At 38.2% G+C, this 22,404-nt stretch overlaps 1 protein-coding gene across 1 annotated transcript in view; it reads left to right on the top strand.

Annotated features, from left to right (window-relative positions):
* adgrv1 (adhesion G protein-coupled receptor V1) overlaps positions 1–22,404 on the top strand; it is a 108,204-nt gene that overhangs the window by 39,134 nt on the left and 46,666 nt on the right. The window contains 30 exon segments of the mRNA XM_046841787.1: positions 896–1,042; positions 1,291–1,546; positions 1,851–2,053; positions 3,494–3,670; positions 3,791–3,973; positions 4,375–4,554; positions 4,654–4,818; positions 4,913–5,033; positions 5,237–5,360; positions 5,499–5,637; positions 6,149–6,334; positions 6,793–7,028; positions 7,229–7,377; positions 8,048–8,246; positions 8,418–8,637; positions 9,674–9,913; positions 10,568–10,717; positions 11,049–11,525; positions 12,612–12,755; positions 13,139–13,310; positions 13,494–13,629; positions 13,780–14,627; positions 15,097–15,214; positions 15,315–15,486; positions 15,845–16,087; positions 16,780–17,187; positions 19,119–19,303; positions 20,491–20,740; positions 21,707–21,846; positions 22,173–22,333. Of these exon segments, the coding sequence (XP_046697743.1) occupies positions 896–1,042; positions 1,291–1,546; positions 1,851–2,053; positions 3,494–3,670; positions 3,791–3,973; positions 4,375–4,554; positions 4,654–4,818; positions 4,913–5,033; positions 5,237–5,360; positions 5,499–5,637; positions 6,149–6,334; positions 6,793–7,028; positions 7,229–7,377; positions 8,048–8,246; positions 8,418–8,637; positions 9,674–9,913; positions 10,568–10,717; positions 11,049–11,525; positions 12,612–12,755; positions 13,139–13,310; positions 13,494–13,629; positions 13,780–14,627; positions 15,097–15,214; positions 15,315–15,486; positions 15,845–16,087; positions 16,780–17,187; positions 19,119–19,303; positions 20,491–20,740; positions 21,707–21,846; positions 22,173–22,333 (6,529 nt within the window).

Genomic DNA, 22,404 nt, shown 5'->3' with positions numbered 1-22,404 from the left:
GCATCAGTGATTCACCTTTAAAGGCCACTTTCATAGTGACTGCGGACCATCTCGGCTGCTCCAGCAGTGGATTCAAGCCGAAAAAGCACTCACCTATCGGTGCAGATTAGATGAAACCGGTCGACCTCTACTATGTATTGTAAAAAACACCAGAGTAAACAGTGTTTCACCTTAAAATGCCTTAAATACAACCAATATTTATGTAACCAAACAAAATAGAACCAAGAAAACAAGAATCAATAATTGTGTAAAATATGTGGGGTGGTGTTTTTTAAATTTGTAATGGGCATAATTTGCATTCACTGAAATCCACATGATTAGTGTCTACTACATGTGTATTGTACTATATGCATTCATGTACTATATGGGCAAAAGCACTGGGAAACCTGACTTTTTCGGCTACATGTGGTTCTTCACCAAACCATTACCACAAAGTTGGAGGTACACAATTGTATAGGATGTCTTTGAATGAAAGCATTAAAGTTTGACAATACCCCTGTGCACAAAGCCAGCTCCATAACGATATTCTTTACATGGGTTGGAGTGGAAGATTTCGAGTGGCCTGCTATAGAGCACTGATCACAACTCTATTGTACACCTTTGGGATGAATTGGAACTTGGAAATTGGCTGAATAGGCACAAATCTTTACAAGCACACTCCAAAATATGGTGGAACCACTTCCTTGAATAGTGGAGGCGATGATAACATCAAATGGGGACTAAATGTGGAATAGGGTGTTCAAAAAGCACATACAAACTTTTGTCCATAGAGCTCCTTAAAACAGTAATATATGCTATGTATGGGCAAATATTTACCCCATTTATGGACATCTGAAAAGAGTTTACGTTGTTTAATCTCTGTTAAACATTTATCCTGATTTGTGAATGTGTCCAGAGCTCTCTGTCTGTGGAGGTGGAGGAGCTGGATATGGATAACCTGTTCTCTCTTAGATTGGAGAGGAGAAGAGGCACTTTTGGGAGGCTCACTGTGCGCTGGGCGGCCAATGGAAGCCTGCAGGATATTTCCCCAACGTTCGGAGTGGTGAGATTTTATAAAGCAGGAGCTAAAAACAAATGATAACTGTCATTCTGGTATGAAAATAATCAGCGAGCCAGCATCAAGAGCAATATATCCTAATATGATATGTGTGAATCATCAATCAACACAAGGCATTGCATTGATGCCACATTCTCATTCATCCCAGTAACAGGCCACAGATTTTAACTTTATTATTTCTTTCACAGGCTAATAACAATGGAATTTAATTCTTTATACTGTTTTTTCCCTAGGTAACATTTTCAGAGAGTCAGACCGTAGCCACCATCTCGCTAACTGTATTAGCTGATGGTATTCCAGAACTAGAAGAGAAGGTGGCTATTATACTAACAGATGTCACAACAGTTGGAGTTGTGGATTTATCCAAGAGAGCCGTCATTGACCCACAACGTGCCAGAGCCGAGGTCACTATCAAGGCTAACGGCTCTCCATACGGAGTGATCGGGTGGCACCTAGACTCCCAGAATTTTATCACAAGCGAGCCTCTAAGTAAATAATCTCTAAGCATGTTTTTTTGGCAAAGTAATATAACTAAAAGTGCACTGACACATATAATAGCCTGAACTCACATTACTGCGGTGTACCACAAAGAGTCAAGTCTCTCATTTTCACTCATTACTATGAAATGATTGCTAAGAAATATGTAAATAGCTTGCACAGCTTGCATTTATGGCATTTAAATGAAGGAAAATAATTATAACTATAAATCCATTTACAACCTCATCATTTATTACTCTATGATCATTTTCACACTTTAGACATACAGATTTTTATTTTATTTCTCCTCTTTTAGAAAGCCCAAGCAATATCACATTGAGTATTGTGAGAGATCAGGGAGCATCTGGGAATGTGGTGGTCCACTACACAACCAGACCTGCGCTCTCATTGCCACCTGTCAATCAAGCCAGTGAGGGTCAGGACTACGATGCCAAACAGGCTAGAGTTATCATGATGGAGAATGCAACTGTTGCCCTCGTAACCATCACCATTTTACCGGTAATTAGTTCATCTTTTTTAAAAGTCTATATTTAATCTATTATTATAATGACTTTCTCAATTTTGAACACTCAATTTTGGGGTTTATAAGGTTTATACATTCTATAATAATCTGCTAATCACACAGATTATTGTATTCTTTAATTACATTACATTAGGGTAATATATTGTATTTTGAATTTTTGTTTATTGCTATTTATTATTTATTGTTGTATTATACAGTATTTATTAATATTTGTATATATTATTTAAAAAAAAAAAAACACTATGGGGTGATATGGACCTGGCCTTTTTTATTGCCAACTTATATTTGACTATTTATATATTAACAGTATTTGAGAGAATATTCTATTACTCTTGTACCTTAGCAGTCTGTCCACGTGCTTAATATTTTCTTTGTTTTATACTGAAAGGGTTTTTTTTTATTTTATCCATTTTAATGTTTTGGCGCATCAACTAAACAGGTGATCACATAAGTTAGAGCAGCACAGTTTCCCCTCCTTTTATTTCCTTTATATTCCTTTTATTGATATTCATATACTGTACAAAATAATTGTAGCTTACATTTCTGAGAATAGGAAAGGCTATGTTGCATAAGCCCTGATACTGGAGACTCATTCCCAAAGTCTTTTTTTTTTTTTTTTTTTACACAAAAACGAAAGTGGTTTTTGATTTGGTTTGTTTTTAACCACTTTTTTCTTTTTTTAATCAAGTTTTTATGGGCGTGTAAAAGTAATTACTACAGAGTAAAAACAAACAACAAAAGGTCTATTAACGTAAAGAAACATAAGAAACACTGTCAGGTTTTATAAGTAGTTCATCAAAATCTTCCATCCGATAATCAAATAAGAAAAGCCATTTTCAGATAAAACCAGTATTAGTTACTTTCATTCATTGATAGCATTGGTGATATTTTATACACAAGTTATTCACAGAACAGCTATAACAATAAACCCACCTGTCTAATATATTTTAGGTCCCTTTAATGCTGCAAAACAGCTCTAACAATTGGCCTTTGTTGAAGTTGTTTTGGTTCTTACGCTTGTCCATTTTCCATCTACCAACACATACATTTCATGAACTGACTGTTTACTTGCAGCTTAATATATCAGGTGCCAAATGTTCTAATGTTATTGCTGATTGGTGTATATTCCTTGAGTAATATTTTTCTCTACTCTTTGAAGTCAAAAACCACTGAATCATTGAAACCACTGAAACCACGTCTTTTATAAAATTCCTAGAAAAATATCTCTCCCATTTGCAAGTTGCAGTGATTGTTGAGTATTTTATTGTCATTCGCAAGCTTCATGAGTTTTATTTGGACTGAGAGGACTCGATTGTGTCTACTGGCAAAGAATCACGTGCTTTGCTAAAGTCATGATTTTGAGGTAAGATGTTTTTTTCTTGCGTAATTATATGCATGCTTGTGTTTTATCGCAGGATGATATTCCAGAATTGGCTGAGACATTTTTGGTGAACATTACTGGTGTGGAGTTAATGGGGAATCAGAGTGGGGCAGGCCAGCCCAGAATCAGGAGGCCTGGAATGGAGATTGCTGAGATCACAATTCAAGAAAATGATGACCCCAGGGGAGTCCTTCAGTTTAATGTGTCTAAGGTTTAATATTTATACTTCAACCATCTTCTTTTTACATAAACAGAATTGATGATTGATACAAGTTAGGTTAGGTAATTGGGGGCTTTTTTAATTAATCATGTGAAACTTTTGTATTTTTAGGATGCTACTGGATTAGTGTTTGCCCATGAGGTTCCTCCACCTGGTAATATCCTTTATCTGCCAGTGGTCAGGCTTGCTGGTCGAACTGGACGGCTAGTTCTATTCTGGGAAGTTCAAACAGTCATTGCCACCGTTGACGACTTCACCCCATCTTCAGGCAACCTCACATTTCAAGATGGACAGGTATTTATTCGAATCTACAATTTAAAAAAATGACCCCAGGTAAAATATTGCATGCGCGTTATAAATTATTTAAGCAGCTGACAATCTTTAAGCTTCTAGCAATTTGCCCATGAGTGTTTGAAAAGAAATTGTCCAATGTTCCACCCAGGTGAGGACTGGTTCCCTCTTGAGTCTGGGTCCTCTCAAGGTTTCTTTCTTATGCCATCTCAGGATGTTTTTCCTTGCGCAAGTCTTTACTGGCTCGCTCATTAGTGACAAACCTACACTTATAAAGAACAATCATATTTATTCCTTATTACCGCATTATCTGCGCAAAGCTGCTTTGAGACAATGTTCAATGGTTAAAGCGCTATACAAATAAAAATTAATGAAATTTTGATTTGTGTGTATTGTCTTTGTAGGGAAGCGGTATAATCGAGATCACCATTATTGACGACACTCTTGTGGAGCCTATGGAAACATTTCTGGTCAAACTCACACAGGTGGTAGGAGGAGCCAGACTGGGAACGGACGCGTCTGTTTTGGTCAACATCCCCGCCAATGATTCACCTCTGGGTCGCTTTGGATTTCAGGAACTGACAGTACCTATGAAATAATGATACTACTCTCTAAAAAAAAACATTCCTCTATGCTCTTGCCTTGTGCCTTATATCCATTAAAATGATGTTCTTATTTTCTAGACAACTGTCTCGGAGCCCCAGTTTCCTGGTGACCCTGTATCCATGGTTAATCTGACAGTGGTGAGAAGTTCAGGTGGAGAGGGAACGGTTTATCTCATCTGGCTTCTGGAGCAGCAGGGGAGAGATGATCTGCAACCTCATAATGGATCTCTTGTGTTTAATGGGGTGTGTTTTGGTGCTAGGGGAAATCTAACATTCAACAACAACAACAACAATAATAATAATAATAATAATTTTGATTTCTTATTCTTCTGTCCAGAGTGAGTCGAGAAAATCTGTGTTGTTCCAGGCTTTGGCTGATGCCGTGCTGGAGGGTGAAGAGAGGTTCACAGTCCAGCTTCTTTCTGCTAGAAATGAGGCTGTTATTGACCCCACCAGAAGTAAGTGTTAAGACTATTCTCTGCCATGTCCAGTAGAAATAATTCAGCACATATGCGTTTCGGCAATATTCTATTCTTCAAGCTGATGAAGCCCTATGGATGATTGTTGAAGTGTTTTTATGGTACAGCTACAGAGGTGTTGCAGACTTACGGATCATGAAAATTATTTTTGTGCTTGCTACCATTCATGTTTGTTCTGTTAGACCTGGCGACAATTGTGATTAGGGCTGACCGTGAAGCTCTGGGTATCATTGGCATTGCGGATTCTTCTCGTAATGTACTTATTGGAGAACCTCAGGGCATGTACAATGGCACTGCTTTCATCAGGTACACAATGTTGTTGCTCAAGTACAACTACATCTTAAGTAGCTGCTTTATAAATAAATAATGTTAATACCATGATGTGGGATGTGTGTGTGTGTGTGTGTGTGTGTGTGTGTGTGTGTGTGTGTGTGTGTGTTACAGTCTTGAAAGAGGGCCAGGCATTTTTGGAGAGATAGAGATATACTGGAACATCACGCCAGCTACTGCCAATGAGTTTGTGGAGAACTCAGGAAAAGTGATAATGAGAGATCGCCAGTCTGCAGCAACCATTCAGCTGATGGTAAAAAGGTTTTCATGCAAGTTAAAGGTCTGGATTTGTAAATAGGATTTAAATTCTAATATTTAAAATGAATTCCCATTCTAGTATATTTACAATATACTAAGACAATATTGACTTTTCTTTACAAATTATTTATAAAAACACATAGAGAAATTTTCAGGTAGATGCTACATGCACTATATGCACAAAATATTATGAACAACTGACCATAAGAATTTTATGGGATTTTAAACATCTTATTCTCCATGTAGTTTCCATTTACTGTTATAATACCCTCCACTATTCTGGGTAGATGTTGCAATAGATTTTGAAGTGTACTTAAGGAGAATTGTGCTCAATTTGTCACAAGGATGCTAGCAAACTCAGAGTCTGATACAGGATGGGGTGCAGTCAGCATTCCATTTAATCCCAGAGGTGTTCAATAAGTTAGATAGACAGAAAAGTCTGTATATTTTGACTCTATTTAGTTTATGTGTATGCATTTCTTGTTTTGTCTTCTTTTCTCCTCCAGGCTGTGGATGATGATATTCCAGAGGAAAAGCGTGTGTATGAGCTGAGTCTCACTTCACTAACTCCTGGTGCAGACATTAACTTGAATCGACAGCGTGCAAACATCACTATGGCAGCCAGTGACCTTCCTTATGGCCTCTTCTCCTTCACCCAGTCCTCACTAAGTGTAATGGAAGATGAGAGATCAGTGAGTTACTTTTTTTTAGTCCAGTGACAGTTTATAGTACCATCACTCTACATAGCAGCGAACGGGAATACACAGAAGATGACAGAAGATTTACATCCTAAGACACTGTGACAAAGTGTTTGTTATTTTGGTCTAAGTAACAAAGCTGAATAACAGCAAAGTTATTCAATTATACTTGGGAAAAAAACACCCTCCTACCTTTGATATTTATTACAGCATTAGGAGAGTTTAAAAAAGTGAAAATGGCTTGTCTATCAGAATTGGTCAAATACCAACAGATTTTAAAAATCTATATTTTTCATTATTTTTATTATAACTCAACTCCCTTTTTAACATACTGTTTCTTTTACAGATACTGTAAAAAAATATAGTGTCTACTGCAAAAATATGCCTTATTTTTGGCATAGTGTTCCTATTAAATACATGTTTCGAATGACTTTTGTGATTTGCTCCTCCAGGTGAACATCACAGTGGTACGCTCCATGGGGCTGCTGGGTAACGTGTTGGTGAATTACTACACAGAGGGCCAATCTGCAGTGAGTGGGTTGGACTTTGAGCAGGCATCAGGCAGAATACTGTTCGGCCCAGGCCAAAGCTCCAGAGTCATTATGCTAAAGATCGTGGATGATTTACTAGCAGAGGGACCTGAGGACTTCTACCTAAGCATCAGCGAGGTCCATCTTCTCAATGACAGGTAGAGTAACGAAATGCATGGAGTCACTGCAGTACAGCATAGCATGTGTGAGAGAGTTATAAAATGACAGCACATTAAAAATCCATGTTATCTAGAATAAATGTGATGAAAACAAAAACACAATGCTATTTATCTTTACTGTAAATACTCAAGTCTACTATCTATTGTCTGTTATGTGCAATTCTGTTTCTCGTCCTTAGTGCACTCAACTTTACCATAAGAGAAAACGGATTCCAAATAGACCAGCCTCCAGCCATAGGCAATATTTCCTTCATCAGAATCATCATCCAGAAGAATGACAATGTTGAAGGCATCTTGGAGTTTGACCCTTCTTACATTAACATCACTGGTGTGCACATACTTTACTCACTTGCTTTAATTTCAATGCAAAGTTGCGTTCAGAGTCAGAGCATTCAATCCAATGCATAATTAAAAAAAGATTACTCAGCAAATATTCAGAAATTCAGTTGTTTGTGTGTGTACATACTATATGTGGTGGCTGGGAAAAGTGGTGAGAATTTGGCATTTACTGTATATAGCTCTAAAAACAGATTTGAAGTAAATCCTGAAATCCACTTTCTCTATTTATCTCTATCACAAGTATTTAATAAGCAAAGCAAATCTGGATAGCAGGAAGTTAAAAGAAAGGAAATTGCATTACAGACAAATGGTGCCTAATTAAAAATTGAATTAATTGGACTTGCTTAAGTCTATCTTAAGCAACAAGTTGATCAAAGCCTGACATGTATTGTTTGAGTAAATCACACTTTCCAAGCTGTTTGTTAGAATTCAAATCAGACTTTTTATCCAGACCACCACACATCAATTTGTTCAGTTCGCACATTTGAGCTTGACAGGTTTTTCTTAAACTTTCAGTTGAAGAAAAACAGCAACGGAAAATGCACACAATGCTGGTTTAAAAAAAAATCTAGCTTTTAACGATCTAGCTTTTAATTACAATGATCTGATCTGATATGGTATGATATGATATAACATGATATGATGTTGATTGGTTTTAGTTGAGGAGGACGTTGGCACTTTCTCTGTCCCTGTACTGAGAAGAGTGGGTACATACGGGCAGGTCAGCATCGACTACATAACCAGAAGCTTGACTGCACTGTCTGGCTCAGATTACATCCTATTTAATGGGACTATAACCTTCAGGCATGGCCAAAATGCCAGCAGTATTAACGTCTCTATAGTGGATGATCTGGACAGGTGAGTGAGGTTTGGACTCTTCTTGTGCCCGTCGATTTGTCTATGTAAAATCTGAACAACCTGTTCATTTAACATGGCTGTGATTCATTATATTTTATTTAATAACTCGGGTAAAAGTGATAACTCAAATAAAACCAAATGAAATAAATCTATCCCCAACATTTTTCACAGGGAATCTAATGAGGTGTTTGAAATCCAGCTCGTCGCAGCTTCAGGAGGAGCAATTCTGGGCACACGACTTATTGCTCAGATCACCATTGCTAAAAGCGACTCACCCAGCGGAATGGTCCGATTCGTCAATCAAACCATGATCTCTATCTCAAACCCTGACCGCACTCTTAAGCTCATCCTCGTTCTGGAGCGTTTTGGAGGGGTGGTGGGTGATGCTATGGTGAGCCACAAAAAGATATAATCTCTAATGTTAGAACACACTTCGCATCTATTCTACATGTGGGAAAATGTTTTTTTTAAACCTTTCATTTCATTTTTCCATGACTTTATACATCAGCAGTGTGAGAGACTGCCTCAGGAATTGGACAGCTGACCGAGATAGATGAGCTGTTAATGAGAGGGAAGGCTTAGAGGGAAAGCTGAGTGTTGGATACCACAGTGTTTATGAAGGGAATGTACTGGCTGATTTAAAACTCTAATTATTCAGCTTGCTGGACTAGGCTTTATTTTTTTGCAGTGTAACCATAGATGTCAAGTCAAGAAGCTTTTATTGTCATTTATAGCAACCATATATAGCTGATGCATTACACAGTGAAATGAAACAACGTTCCTCCTGAACCCTGATGATACACACAACAACAATCACAGAAAGCAGAAAACACAGGGCTAAAGACTTGTAAGTGTCCTCGCCACATAGAGTGCATGGTGTGCAACCTGGTGCAAACAGTGCAAAGACAACACAAGACAAATACACAAAATACAAAATAGCTCCGCCAGTAAACCTGTTGTGAAGAGACAAAAAGTGAACAGCAACAAAAATGTAAACAAAATGTTGTGCAAAAAAGCAATAGCAGCCATTCAGAAAAGATGTGCACAAACAGCATGTAAACAGTTTATGGTATTGAACTGAAAGATGTGTTTAAATATCGATAATTCCTCCACTGTAATGCATAATATGCAGAATATGCAGAAAGTTCAGTGCTTATGATGGTTTTCCTAAAAATAAACTTTGACACATTTTAACAGTAGAAACAGTCAAATAATTTGTCTTATTATTAGTAATACAAAATAGTAATTAATTTATTTATTTACTTAGTCATCAAGTGATGACAAATTTCTCTGTGACTTGAATTATATCTGATTCTGAAACCTGAAAGTCAGTTACAATGTGTTGAATACATTACAGTTTCCCAGTTGTTACTTGTTTAGCGTCTTTAGACCGTCATGATGATTGTGAAATTATTGTTCTCTCTTAGATAACGTGGAACATTTTAGGACCCAACACAAACGAAGTATTGCCGTCTGTAAACACAGATTTTGGTGAACCTGTAAATGGATCGTTCCACTTCAGAGATGGGCAAGGGGGAACACGTAGCTTCGAGCTACAGATTCTGCCTCATGGTGAGGTGGAAGTGGAGGAAACATTCATTATTAAACTCAGCCACGTGTTTGGAGACATGGATGTTGACCCAAGAGCAGGCGCTGTCACACTGCGGGTACATTACATATTCGTTCATGATGTTATTGTTGGTGTAAAATACCAATATTTAATCTCTTTTGCCACTTGACATTTTTGACAAAATAAATCCTAAAATTGTTGTCCTGTAAAGCCAAATTGGTAAATGTTCAGTTATAATTTTTTGCTTACGGCCCAGAAAGTCAACTAACATGTTTGACTGAATGGAAAAACAACAATTATCTTTAAAGGATATCTTTTTATTATTATTATTTTATTAGGTCACATGTCACAGACCTTGCATTCTGATCCTAGCTTCCAAAATTACTGGGATTTACAAGGAAATCTATTACTGTGCTGTAATGTATATGTGGAATCTGTTCTACTTCTTTTATGAAAAGTTAATTTCATGTGTTGACCTAGAAAATAAATGCAAACTTCTCAGTCCAGTTGTCCTTAAACATTAATTGATAACATTATTTTATTTTGATCATGCCATGGTGTCACTAAACTAATTTATTCCAGGGTAAATTAAATGTAAAAAGGAAATATGAGAGTCTGTAGAAACGTATCTGTTTTTTGATGGACTGCATTTAGCTAATTTATTAATGCAATAATTTATATAATGTTTATTCAGAGAAATCATTAATACAAAATGAATTCTTGTTCTTTTGGCTGTTTGTGTGTTTGACAGATTGCAAAGTTTGGTGATCCAAATGGCATTGTTCAGTTCACTGAGCAGGATCTGAGAGAGCGTGTTTATAGTGAACCTGCAGACTATGAAGCTCCGCTTAACATCTCTCTCCTTATTACACGAAGAGAAGGAGTGATGGGAAATATCACTGTAAGGACAACACTCACTCACTTACACAAATCTTTTGGAATATTCAATCTCACCCTCTTTGTCTCTCGTCATGCCAAGAAAACTTTTATGGGTTACAGAAGACCTTTCATGTAGGACTTCGTTAGTAGCAAGTCAGTGTGTTAGTAGTGACCCATGCAAAAGAGTATATAATGATATAAGTCCAGTCACTTTGACTAATTGTGTCTGTAAAAAGAAATGTCATTAATAGATAGGCACAGATTTAGTATAACATGCATAACATTTTATTGAAGGTAATGGACAATGCAGCAGTTACTGCTTTATTACACCCAGCCCTATCACTTTTCCTCAGGTATTCTGGGAGATCCTCAGTGACGCAGACACAACAGGTGACTTTCTCACTCTCCGTGGTTCAGTTACCATTCTGGCAGGTCAGCGGCTAGCAGAGATCATCCTTACCCTGCTGCCTGACCCTGTGCCTGAGCTCGAGGAGGTCTACACAGTTCACTTGAGTTCAGTGGAGGGTGGCGCTGAAATCGACGCCAACCGCAGCAGTGTTCGCCTCCGGGTCCGTGCCAACGATGAGCCACATGGAGTGTTTGCCCTTTTCAGTGAGCACCAAAAACTACTTGTGAATTCCACTGACCACAGCAGGTATCTGGTGCTAAACATTAGCAGGCTGGCTGGAACATTTGGCAATGTCAGTGTCGGATACCAGATCAGCTATCCCACTCTGGGCCAGAACTTCACCGAGGACAGATCTGTTGGGAGCTTTGTGGTAAAGGATGGGGAGAAGTCTGCAAGTATCACTGTGCCAATTAGCACACAGGTTTGTCTTGCACAATCTTGCATGGTATTATTTCAATGTACATGATTTTCATTCCATTTCTATACCAATTTTTAAAGTGAAAATCTTAATCTAATGATACACTAAAAAAGAATTTAAAGAGAGCTTTCCAAGATGTGATTGAAAATAGTTTTTCAATCTTCAGCTGTCCAATTTGAGTAGGTTTTTACCCACATTAGCCTCCGTTTTCTATTCTTGGCTGCCAGTAGTGAACCACGATGTGGTCTTCTGCTCTTGTAGCCAGTGCACCTCGAGGTTCATCATGTTGTGCAGTCTGAAATTCTTTTCTGCTGAACGTGGTTGTAAAGAGCAATTAAATAACAGTAGTCCTGTTAGCTTGAACCTGTCATTGTCTTCTGGCCTCTCTCTTTCTGCTACTAAAATCATCCCAAAGATGTACCAAATTTAGTTTCAGAAATATTCAAACATAATCTATTCCACCAATAAGCCATCTTCTCTTCAATAAGTATCCGTCTCTATACCCCCTGTCCTCTTCATCTGCCTCTTTCAAACCAACTACCTGCGTCTTCAATCACCACACCCATAAACCTCCTCTTTGGCCTTCCTCTTTTCCTCCTTCCTGGTGGCTCCATTCTCAGCATTCTCCTACCGATATACCCCATGTCCCTCCTCTGCACATGTCCAAACCATCTCAATCGTGCCTCTCTCACCTTGTCTCCAAAACGTCCTACATGCACTGTCTTTCTAATAAACTAATTTCTAATCCTGTCTATTCTCGTCACTCCCAATACAAAATCTCAGCATCTCCACCAATAAACCATGCCATGGTTAAAATCAGTTTCTCCACATTCTGATGTTGGATGTGAGCTTTACAGGTGTTCCTCATGAAGTGATTGAATTTAGGAAGTAAATGCTACATTTTTCAGAAGGGATAATGGAAGTAGTAGATGATTTTATGAACCTGTTGTATTGTTGCATCGCCACAGCACCTGGATTATATATATATTTTTTATAATATATTAATTTAAATATACTTTATGTAAATGAATTCCAAATGTACACGAGACATATGTACATTTTCTGTTAACATCCTGTTTTTCTGTGCAGGTTTTTTTTGTAACAGGTTTTAACATAACAATGCAGTTAATGAATGTGAGCCTGATAGGACCTTTGCTCAGTTCTCCTCCTCGCGTGCAGCTGGAGGCGAGAATTGCCATCTTGTCTGTACCTGAAGAGGCTGCTAATGCTGAAGTCAGTTTCTATATCCCATATTTATTATTAATCTTAAATGCAACCAAATGGCCACCAGAGGGCACTATAATTAAAATGCTGTAATCCCCCATTTATCGCGATGGTTATGTTCCAAAACCGTCCCGACAAATGGACGCCACCCCAAAAATGCTATTTTATGTACACAGTACTGTACTGTATTAACATTTTACTTCATTTTATAATTGAAATTATATTTTTATTAATACATATAATTATTTCAACAAAAAAATTGTTATGTGGCAAATGCAATTCTGTGATAAACCGGGGCGTGAGATTTGAACCACAGTAAAGTGGGGGATTACTGTAATATTTGTATTTTTCAAACTACAATTCTTTCCAGTAAATTGTCACCCTCTTTCCAGGTGGGCTTTGCCTCCTTGGACCTGCAGGTGTCTGATATCAGGAGCGGCCGTTGTGATGCGTTAGTCAGCAGGACAGGTCTCTATGGAGACGTGACTGTGCAGTGGAGAGCTGGATTCCCTCCTGGACAGACTCCATCAGGCTACCAGCCTGGAACAATCACTCCCAGCTCAGGTTAGTTATCATCTGACAAAGGTATTGAGTTATAGACACTGTGGTTACAATCTAAAATAAAGAAACTGTTCTTAAACTTTTAAATATATACATTGTTTATATATTGTGAATATAATGTATAGATACTAGCAGATTTCACTTCCTCAGATTTGCTTATTGGTGTGTTTTGCATTTTGTCTCTAGGCACTGTGACCCTGCTTCATGGCCAGAAAAGCAAAATCATATCTTTTATAGCTGAGAATAATATGTCTTTGCCTGTTGCACATGCAGTTCACCTGACTACTATAGAATCTGTGTCACCAGGAGGAGCCAGATTCAGGTAATATCTGCTGTTAAATGCATTTTATTTCATATATAAGATATAAGATAATTGCATAAATATTACATATCATTAGCAGGTGCATGCCATGATATACTGTATAATGACAGTGTTTCATTGTTTCATTATTGTGTTGCTGTGATTGTTTAGACCTGGATACACTGTGGCAGAGGTGGAGTCACTGGGACTCTATCAGTTCCATCCTGACTTTCAGAAGCTGGCTATTACAGAGGATGCGCACATTGTCACTATCTATGTCCAACGCCTCTATGGCTTTCGCACCAACCGCACCCAGGTCTACTACAAGACCTGGCCTGGTAGTGCCCATCCTGGGGAAGATTTTACTCCAGTGCATGATGGGCAGCTACTCTTTGAAGGCCGGCAAACATCTGCCGCCATCAACATCTCCATTCTAGATGACTCGCTGATGGAACCTGATGAGACGTTTTATGTTAACTTGACCGACATTAGAATTATCAGCGCACACTATACTTCTGTTAGTGCCTGTCCACTTATTGTAGCTGAAAACAGTATTTCTGCTGTTACCATACTCGGCAATGACGTCATCATTGGATTTGGATTGTTAAGTATTGGCCCAGCAATGAGTCGCACTTATGAAGACACACAAGAGGGGACACAACCTCAGAAAGTTGTTCTAAGAGTACGCAGGACAGCAGGGCAAACAGGAGTGGTAAGTGCCCGGGTTCGGGTTTATGACGGTGGTCATGTTTCACCGGAGCTGCATGGTGCTCCATTCCTTCTGGAACACAACGGGACATGGGCGAGGGAAGGGAACGATTTTAGACTTGAGTCACAGACGGTCACGCTGTTGGAGGGGCAAACAGAGGCGGAGGTCAGCCTCTTTATTCTAGATGACCAAGAGCCCGAAGGACAGGAGGTCTTTTACATCTACCTCAGCGAACCAGAGGGAGGAGCACAGATTGTCAGCTCGCCAGATGAGAGTGGCATCACTTTTTTTGCAAAAATTATTATTCTAGGTAAATGTACTGATTGCCATCTGATTTCTTTGTTTGACCACGAACTGATGACCATGATAACATCATAATCCGCATTTAAGTTTTTTCTATATTTAACACTGATTGATTTTAGACCTGAGGGAATACCAATTGATATCAAGGTTAAAGAATCAAGAGATAAACAAAGATACAAAGGCTTTAACTTTTTTAATATATATTTTGTGCAATTACCATCTTATACAAAGGAACAAAGCTCTGGAAAAATAGAATGGAAAAAAAGTTCTATATCGATAATAGCCACATACATACCAAAAATAATAATAATTCAAATAAAAAAAATGAAGAAATTACGTTTACTTTTTCATTCCAAGAGTTCTAGCTCCACCTTCAGGTCATAACATGGATAACTGCTCCTAATAGCTGTACTTGTCTAAGCGAATGTTTTATTAGTATTGTATAATGACTGCATTCTATTACACATTTCTCTCAGGGAGTGATCTTCATAACGGCATTGTGGGCTTTACTCTGAGTTCTCAGACAGGCCAGGTTCTGGACGAAGACTCGGACAACAGGACAACCATACTTTTTATCCAGAGGCAAGAAAACAGGTAAACATCTTCCACTTAGTCTGTGTTGCATTTTGTAAAAGGATACCTAGTGTTAATTGGTCAGGGTTCACAGTTAACACTGGGGTTGTGTGTTTGGCAGAGCATTTGAGGATGTTTTCGTGTCTTGGCGGGCCACGTTTAATCTTACAGCTCCAGCATTGCTCAGTCAGGGGGTTAATCTGACACAAGAGCTGCAGCAGACTTCAGGCAGGGTGCTGTGCAGGAGAGGACAGGTCCTCTGTCTACTTCATCTGGAGATCCGACCAGATCAGGTACAATGGTGGAAGAAGGATTTCTGAGAAACTAATGCTAATAAAGCCTTTTAGAAAAAATGCTAGAGTTTTACACTGTCATAGTAGGGTTTTAACTATGTCTAGACAATTGTCAGATTATCAGTGTTTGTTTTTTGGAGACCTAAACTCTACTGATGTCTTGTCTAGTGCTATACTTTAAATTCACAGTAGGTCTACCAAATAATTTAAAAGATTAATAATTAAATCAATCATGCTAATGCACTTTTTTTAAACCCACACATTTTTTAAAGGATCAAAATGAGAGGATACAACATTGACAAATCAAATTGATATAAGCAATGGTATAAGCAAACTTCTCTGTTTTTGTTGTTTGCAGGAGCCGGAGTTCCAGGCGTGGTTCCTGGTGGAGATCTATGAAGTAGGAGATGGTGCTGCTATTAATCAGAGTGCCCGCATTGCTAACATCACCATGCTGGAAAGTGATGACCCAAGGGGGCTGGTGTATTTTGCTGTGGGCTCCCGGCTACCTGTGGCCATGCTCAGAGCAAACAGTGTCACTCTGCAGGTCTATAGGGAGGGCAGTGTGGCCTCAGCTATATCTGTGAAATACCAGTTGCAGGTATGCAGTTTCACATTTAGTGCACATATACTCACACATAAACACATGGTCATTGAGATATTATACTCATAATTCTTATTGTAAATTAAAGGAAGTAATAACCTACATTGCTGCTCATAGGTTATTAGACAGACAAACACAGTTTCTCATAGACTGAAATTAACATCTTAAGTAATTAAGTAAGCTTAAACCTTGCCTTTATAGTCAGATTGGATAGGGAAGAGTTTAGCTAGAACACTAAATTTGAGAAAGAACTGGAGATGATGGTGTCAGCCAAAGGGACTACTTTTCATTTTCATAGGACTCAGATGCACTGTTTTTATCCTCAAACCAATTCATCACGATTTCTTTTCAGATAAGGTTTAAGAATTAATCAAAGGAAGGCTCCAATTTGCCTGTTCTTTGTCAGACATTTTGCTGTCTGTATGATAAACAGCTTCTCAGCCCACCTGCTGTTCAATGTCTGAAAATTCTCTGTTGATGTGTTTTATTTATTTTTCATAAAATAATACTATTCATGTAAAAGACATTACAAGTATTTTGCCAGAAATTTTTTAAAACACATTTTTTGTATTTTTTAGTTCAATACATTTACACTGAACAAATACCAAAAATATCTTCTGTCTTTTTAAGCTTTTTGGTTATTCTTAAAAACACATTTTGCATACTTCATTCTGTTATTTTCTCCACAGGAGCTGTTGAAGGCTGAGTCCGTTGGTCCCAATCTGATCTGGCCTGCCGTGGCTGATTTAGATTTCATCATGGCAAGCGGTGAGCTGACATTTGACATTGGCCAACACAGTGCTGGTCTGGACATCACCCTCACACCCAACATCGGCTCGTCAAACCCCACACCCAAGCGCTTTCGTGTAATTCTTTCCGATGTCACTGGAGGTGCCCGAGTCCACCCGGTGTATGGGATGGCAAATGTGACTCTGGTTTCAGACTCTGAAACCCAGGCAGTGTGGGCATTGCTGGAACAGCTCCATCAACCCCTGGATGAAACGCTGATTAACCGTGTACTGCAGGGGATTATTAATAAAGTCAGCATAGACTTGACACATGAACAGATGACCGCTGTGCTGGATGCAGCAGGGAAGGTGAGGATGAGTATGTGGGTTTGTATAAGTCACAAGGGTTATGGAAGGTTTTTTTTTTTATCCAGTCTCATATTCAAATTACTTGGACCTGAATTCCCCAAGTTATTAGTCAAGTCTCGTACATCTTGAGTTTTAAATGCTTTTGGGTCAGTAACAGAGAATGTTGCCACCAATAAGAAGAAACAAAAATGTACATTAGCAATATTTATTTCACTTAAACGGTTCACAGTAGGAGTTTTATAAACCTAGGTCAAGATTTCTGTATTCATAAAATTGACTCCAAGTCGAGGACTCAGGTGCTACATCACTGTCACATTCATTCTGTCTGTACATCCTCACATTGATAAAGTCTTACTGGTGGAAGATTGGCTTGTTTATCCACAAGGTTCTAAATCTCTTTTGAAGAAATAAATCACTTTCTGAAATCCCCAGTGTATTGTCCAGTGCCAGGTGCAATAAGATGAGGTCTTGGCCATTGATTTTATATAGATTATGGAATTAGTGGTTATCTGTAGATTATCAGAGTTGGAGTCATACAGTTTCCCACAAAATCAGGTACTCATTTCACCAACCACTTTACTATATCTTCTCAATGAACAATACTATAGAATTTAAACTTGGATATATTATAGAGTAGTTCATGTGCAGCTTGTATAGCAGTACATATTTACTGTTCTTTGAAAATAACTTACGAAAAATTACAAAATAACATACAGCTATTATTGTCAAAATATCTGGCAACAAAAGTGAGTACACTCTAAGTGATGACAGTTGTTATCTGCTTGACAGGACCATACAAATCTTGTATTAGAGCACTTAAAATTTGGTTCTTTGAGTACAATTCTCTCATACTGACCACTGGATGTTCAACATGGCACCTAATGGCAAAGAACTCTCTGAGGATTTGAAAAGTAGAATTGTTGTGCTCCAAAAGATAGCAGAGGCTATAAGAAGATCAGTAACACCCTAAAACTGAGTTACAGTACAGTGGCCAGGGTCATACAGAGGTTTTCCAGGTCAGGTTTCACTCAGCACAGGGCTCGTAAGGTCGATCAAAGAAGTTGAGTCCTCGTGCTGTGTGTCAGGTGCAGAAGCTGAATTCAAAAAACAGACGCATGAGTGCTGCCAGCATGGCTTTAAAGGTTGCAGAAGTGGAAGGTCCGCTTGTCAGTGCCCAGACCATACGCCGCACACTGCAACAAGTCGGTCTGCATGGGCATCCTCCCCAGAAGGAAGCATCCTCTGAAGTTAGCTCACAAGAAAACCTGCAAACAGTTTGCTGAAGACAACCTGTCCAAGAGCATAAATTACTGTAACTATGCCATGTGATCTAATGAGACTAAGATAAACTGGCTCAGATGGTGTCCAGCATGTGCGGCAAAATCCTGGTGACGAGTATCAAGGAAATTGTGTCTTGCCTACAGTCAAGCATGGTGGTGGTAGCATCATGGTCTGGGGCTGCATGAGTGCTGCTGGTTCTGGAGAGCTGGTCAAGTATGTCTCCAGACCTAAACCCTATTGAGCACCTGTGGGGCATCTTCAAGCGAAAGGTGGAGAAGCGCCATATGTGTAACATTCAGCAGCAGGATCCTATCAACAAACTGTGCAGCTCTGGTGAATTCCATTCCCAGGAGGCAGTGCTATATAACAATGGTGCTCACACAAAATATTGACTTTTTGGAAACTGCTTAGAAATGTTCACTTAGGGTTTACTAAATTTTGTTGCCAGTTTTTAGGCAATAATAGCTGTATGTCGAGTTTTTTTTTTCAGAGGACAGTAAATCTGCACTGCATACAAGCTGCACATTGACAATTCTAAAATATATCCACATTTCATTTTTATAGAATTGTCCCTTGAATATATATATACAATGTTCTCATTATACGGATTGAGTCCTCTGGATGAACATGATATCTACTGATAATTCTAGATCTTGAGTGAAGCCGAGCAGACACCTTTGAAAGACAGCAGCCGTGCTTTGACCCGTGACCTCCTTTGCTCTCTTGCCAAACCAAGCCGCGCAGACACACGAGGTCTGAGTTTTTTGGCCACAGTAGCTGAGCGTTTTGCCTTCTCACTTGTTGCTGACACACCATGCAGCACTGATGGCCAGAGGTAAGTGTTTCAAATCTGCTATTGCCTCTCTGATAAAACAAAAAGTTAAAATACATTTCAAACTTATATTTCTGTTCATTTTCCATGGATCCACCTGTATTGTTTTGTAGGTTCTGTTCTTTGAAGTATTGTACATTACTTTTAGTTATTACCAATAATAAATAGAATTCGTGGAAATATGTTAAACCATCCACGTACTTGGTAACCCCTTAATGATTTAGGGTCATTACTGAAATTGAGCCAAGCATCTGCAGGGCAAAAATCTCCACTGTGTTATGCAAACTACGTTTTCCCCATTAATAGTAAAACCACAGAGGGAATAGGTTCAGGTGAAGGTTAAATGTATTTGTATTCATTTTATTAAGCAAATATTTAGTTTTTGAATGGAATGATCTGACTCCATTTGACAAGATTAATATAATGGAATCTTTTAATATAAAGTATCTTTCAGTGTGTAATACTGAGATTTCCATTAAAGCAGGGGTATCCAATCTTTCCCAGAAAGGGCCAGTGTGAGTGCAGGTTTTTATTCCAACCAAGCAAGTCCACACCAAATCCTACCTGTTCAAATCTAATGATCTTCATTTTCAATGACTATCAGGTGTGACCATTGATTGGTTGGAATGAAAACCTGCACCCACAACGGCCCTTTCTGGAAAAGATTGGAGACCCCTGCATTAAAGTTTCTCAAAACTTATATGTTGCAAAATTTTTCATTGATAAGTAATAATTGTTTTATATAAAGGATCAGGGGGAGACTAAATGTGATGAAAATTGTTCCGACTGTGGGAGACCACATTTCATCACTTGTGTGTGTGTGTGTGTGTGTGTGTGTGTGTGTGTGTGTGTGTGTGTGTGTGTATCATCATATTTGTATTATACTACTTGCATATATATATATATATATATATATATATATATATATATATATATATATATATATATATATATACATGCACATATATGGATTATATTATACTATTATTTCCCTTATTGTACACCATGAAATGTGTGTTAAAATGGCACCAAACAGAACAAACAAAACTATAATAGTATATGATGTAAAAACAAGGGGTCAGATTTAATCAAGTTTCTTCATCACACACTCACACCACCTTATACAATTTTATTTTTGCACCTTTGAAATCAGCTCTCAAAAGTTTAAAACTTCTATTCTATTCCTACAGAGGAAAGATCCTGGATACTTGTCCTTACTTTACTATCACAGCATACCACTGGTATCCCACAGACATCAACGCACACACCTTTACAGGGACAAACGGCGACACCTTAACCCTGCCCGATGCCCTGCTGGAAGTACCAGTGCTGCCTGCGGGTGGCATGTCTCCCTTGGCCTGCCAGAAGATACACTTCATTGAGTACCACACTGAGCACTGGTTCCTTACTAACACAAAAGCCAGCGCTCTCAACGACAAGGTGAGCAGAGGCAAATGTGTTTTATTTTCAATTCAGCAGGCAAATTGTGCGAATTCAGTTCCAGAGACTAGATATTCGGCATGAATTCGAATTCAATAATTCAATTATTTTTTACCTCTTATGTATGCTTCCTGTAGAAAGTCCTATTTTATGTGTATGTAAGGAAGGTTTCATCATTTTCTGTTCATTTTTCAGGGGTGGGGGTTTCTTTATATGGGACTAACAAATAAACAAATAAGTTGTAGGTATTAGTGTGTGTTAAAGTAAAGAGTTGCAATCTTTAGTTTTATAATATAATAGCATACACACCTAATATACTCAAATTAAAACTCAATGCCAAAAAAATGACAAACACAGTGTTCAAACTAGAACAAAAATATATCTCGTTCTTAATAAACAAAGTCACTTGAATGGAAACTATATATTAAGTTATTAAGTTAGTATATATTACTTATACACACACACACACACACACACACACACACACACACACACACACACACACATATATATATATATATATATATATATATATATATATATATATATATATATATATATATATATATATATATATATATATAATATTTTATATAAGAAACTTGACCAATGAAACATTGAAAAATCCATTTGACTTGCTTTAGCAACTGTCCAGATGATGGCAGTATTGTTAAGTCAGTCTTTTACACGTTTATCGAGTTACAGCACTTCTCTTCACTCTGCATGCTGCAGATGTAGTTTCCACATGTTATAAATTACAGGAGAATTCCAGTTTGTCAACACTGCATGTTCCCGGAAAACGATGTTTGTGTATTCCCAGTGTTCTGTCATAGCAATAAACTTATCCAGTTTGTTATTTATGAATGTTTTTCTTTCTGCTTTGTGTTTATTTGTGTTTGCGTGTGTGTGTATATATATATGTGTGTGTGTGTGTGTGTGTGTGTGTGTGTGTGTGTGTGTGTGAAGGTATTCTCTGTTAGTTTACAGGGCCGGGGTTCCAGACCCTTAGGAGACGGCAAAGAAGTTGTGTACCGCATTCACACACCAAACCCCTGGGTGAAACCCCGGCAATCTCTGTGCCTTCTGTGGAACCAGGCAGCTGAGAGGTTGTTTACTGAAACACACGCACAAATTTGTCATACTGTCATTGTGAGAACTGTTAAATGAATAAATATTAATGCAGTAAATTAATGCTCTGCCACACCTAAATCTATCTTTAACCTTAATCGCAGTAACCAAAATGATTGAATGACATTATTTCTTTATTATTTTATATAATTATAGTTTTTGTATCCCTGCAATTTTGTTGTTTGTGGGTAGCAGCTAAATGCATTTATATCCTTGTGAGGACATTTGTTCCACATAAAATCAAATTGTGCATATTCAGCTTAAATCTACTTACCATTTATTTTGATTGGTTTCTGCTGTTCAGCTGGCTGTCTGATAGTCAGTTCTGTCGAGTGAGAGACGACAGCGGGGACTTCGTGGAGTGTGCCTGTTCACATCTGTCTATCTACACAGCGTCAGCCGAGATCGACTCTCTGTCTTTATACAATGAGGCTTTTTACGCTGCAGGCTTCATCTGCATTTCAGGTTCAAGCCCAATTCTTTCTTTAATCTCAATAAAACAGGCCTGGGGAGCTAAGACTTGCCTTCTTCACAAT

This window comes from Silurus meridionalis, chromosome 27, assembly GCF_014805685.1.
Source record: "Silurus meridionalis isolate SWU-2019-XX chromosome 27, ASM1480568v1, whole genome shotgun sequence".
In the NCBI taxonomy this organism is placed as follows: domain Eukaryota; kingdom Metazoa; phylum Chordata; class Actinopteri; order Siluriformes; family Siluridae; genus Silurus; species Silurus meridionalis.
Note: the sequence above shows the minus strand (reverse complement) of the source record. Positions and strands in the feature narration are given on the sequence as shown.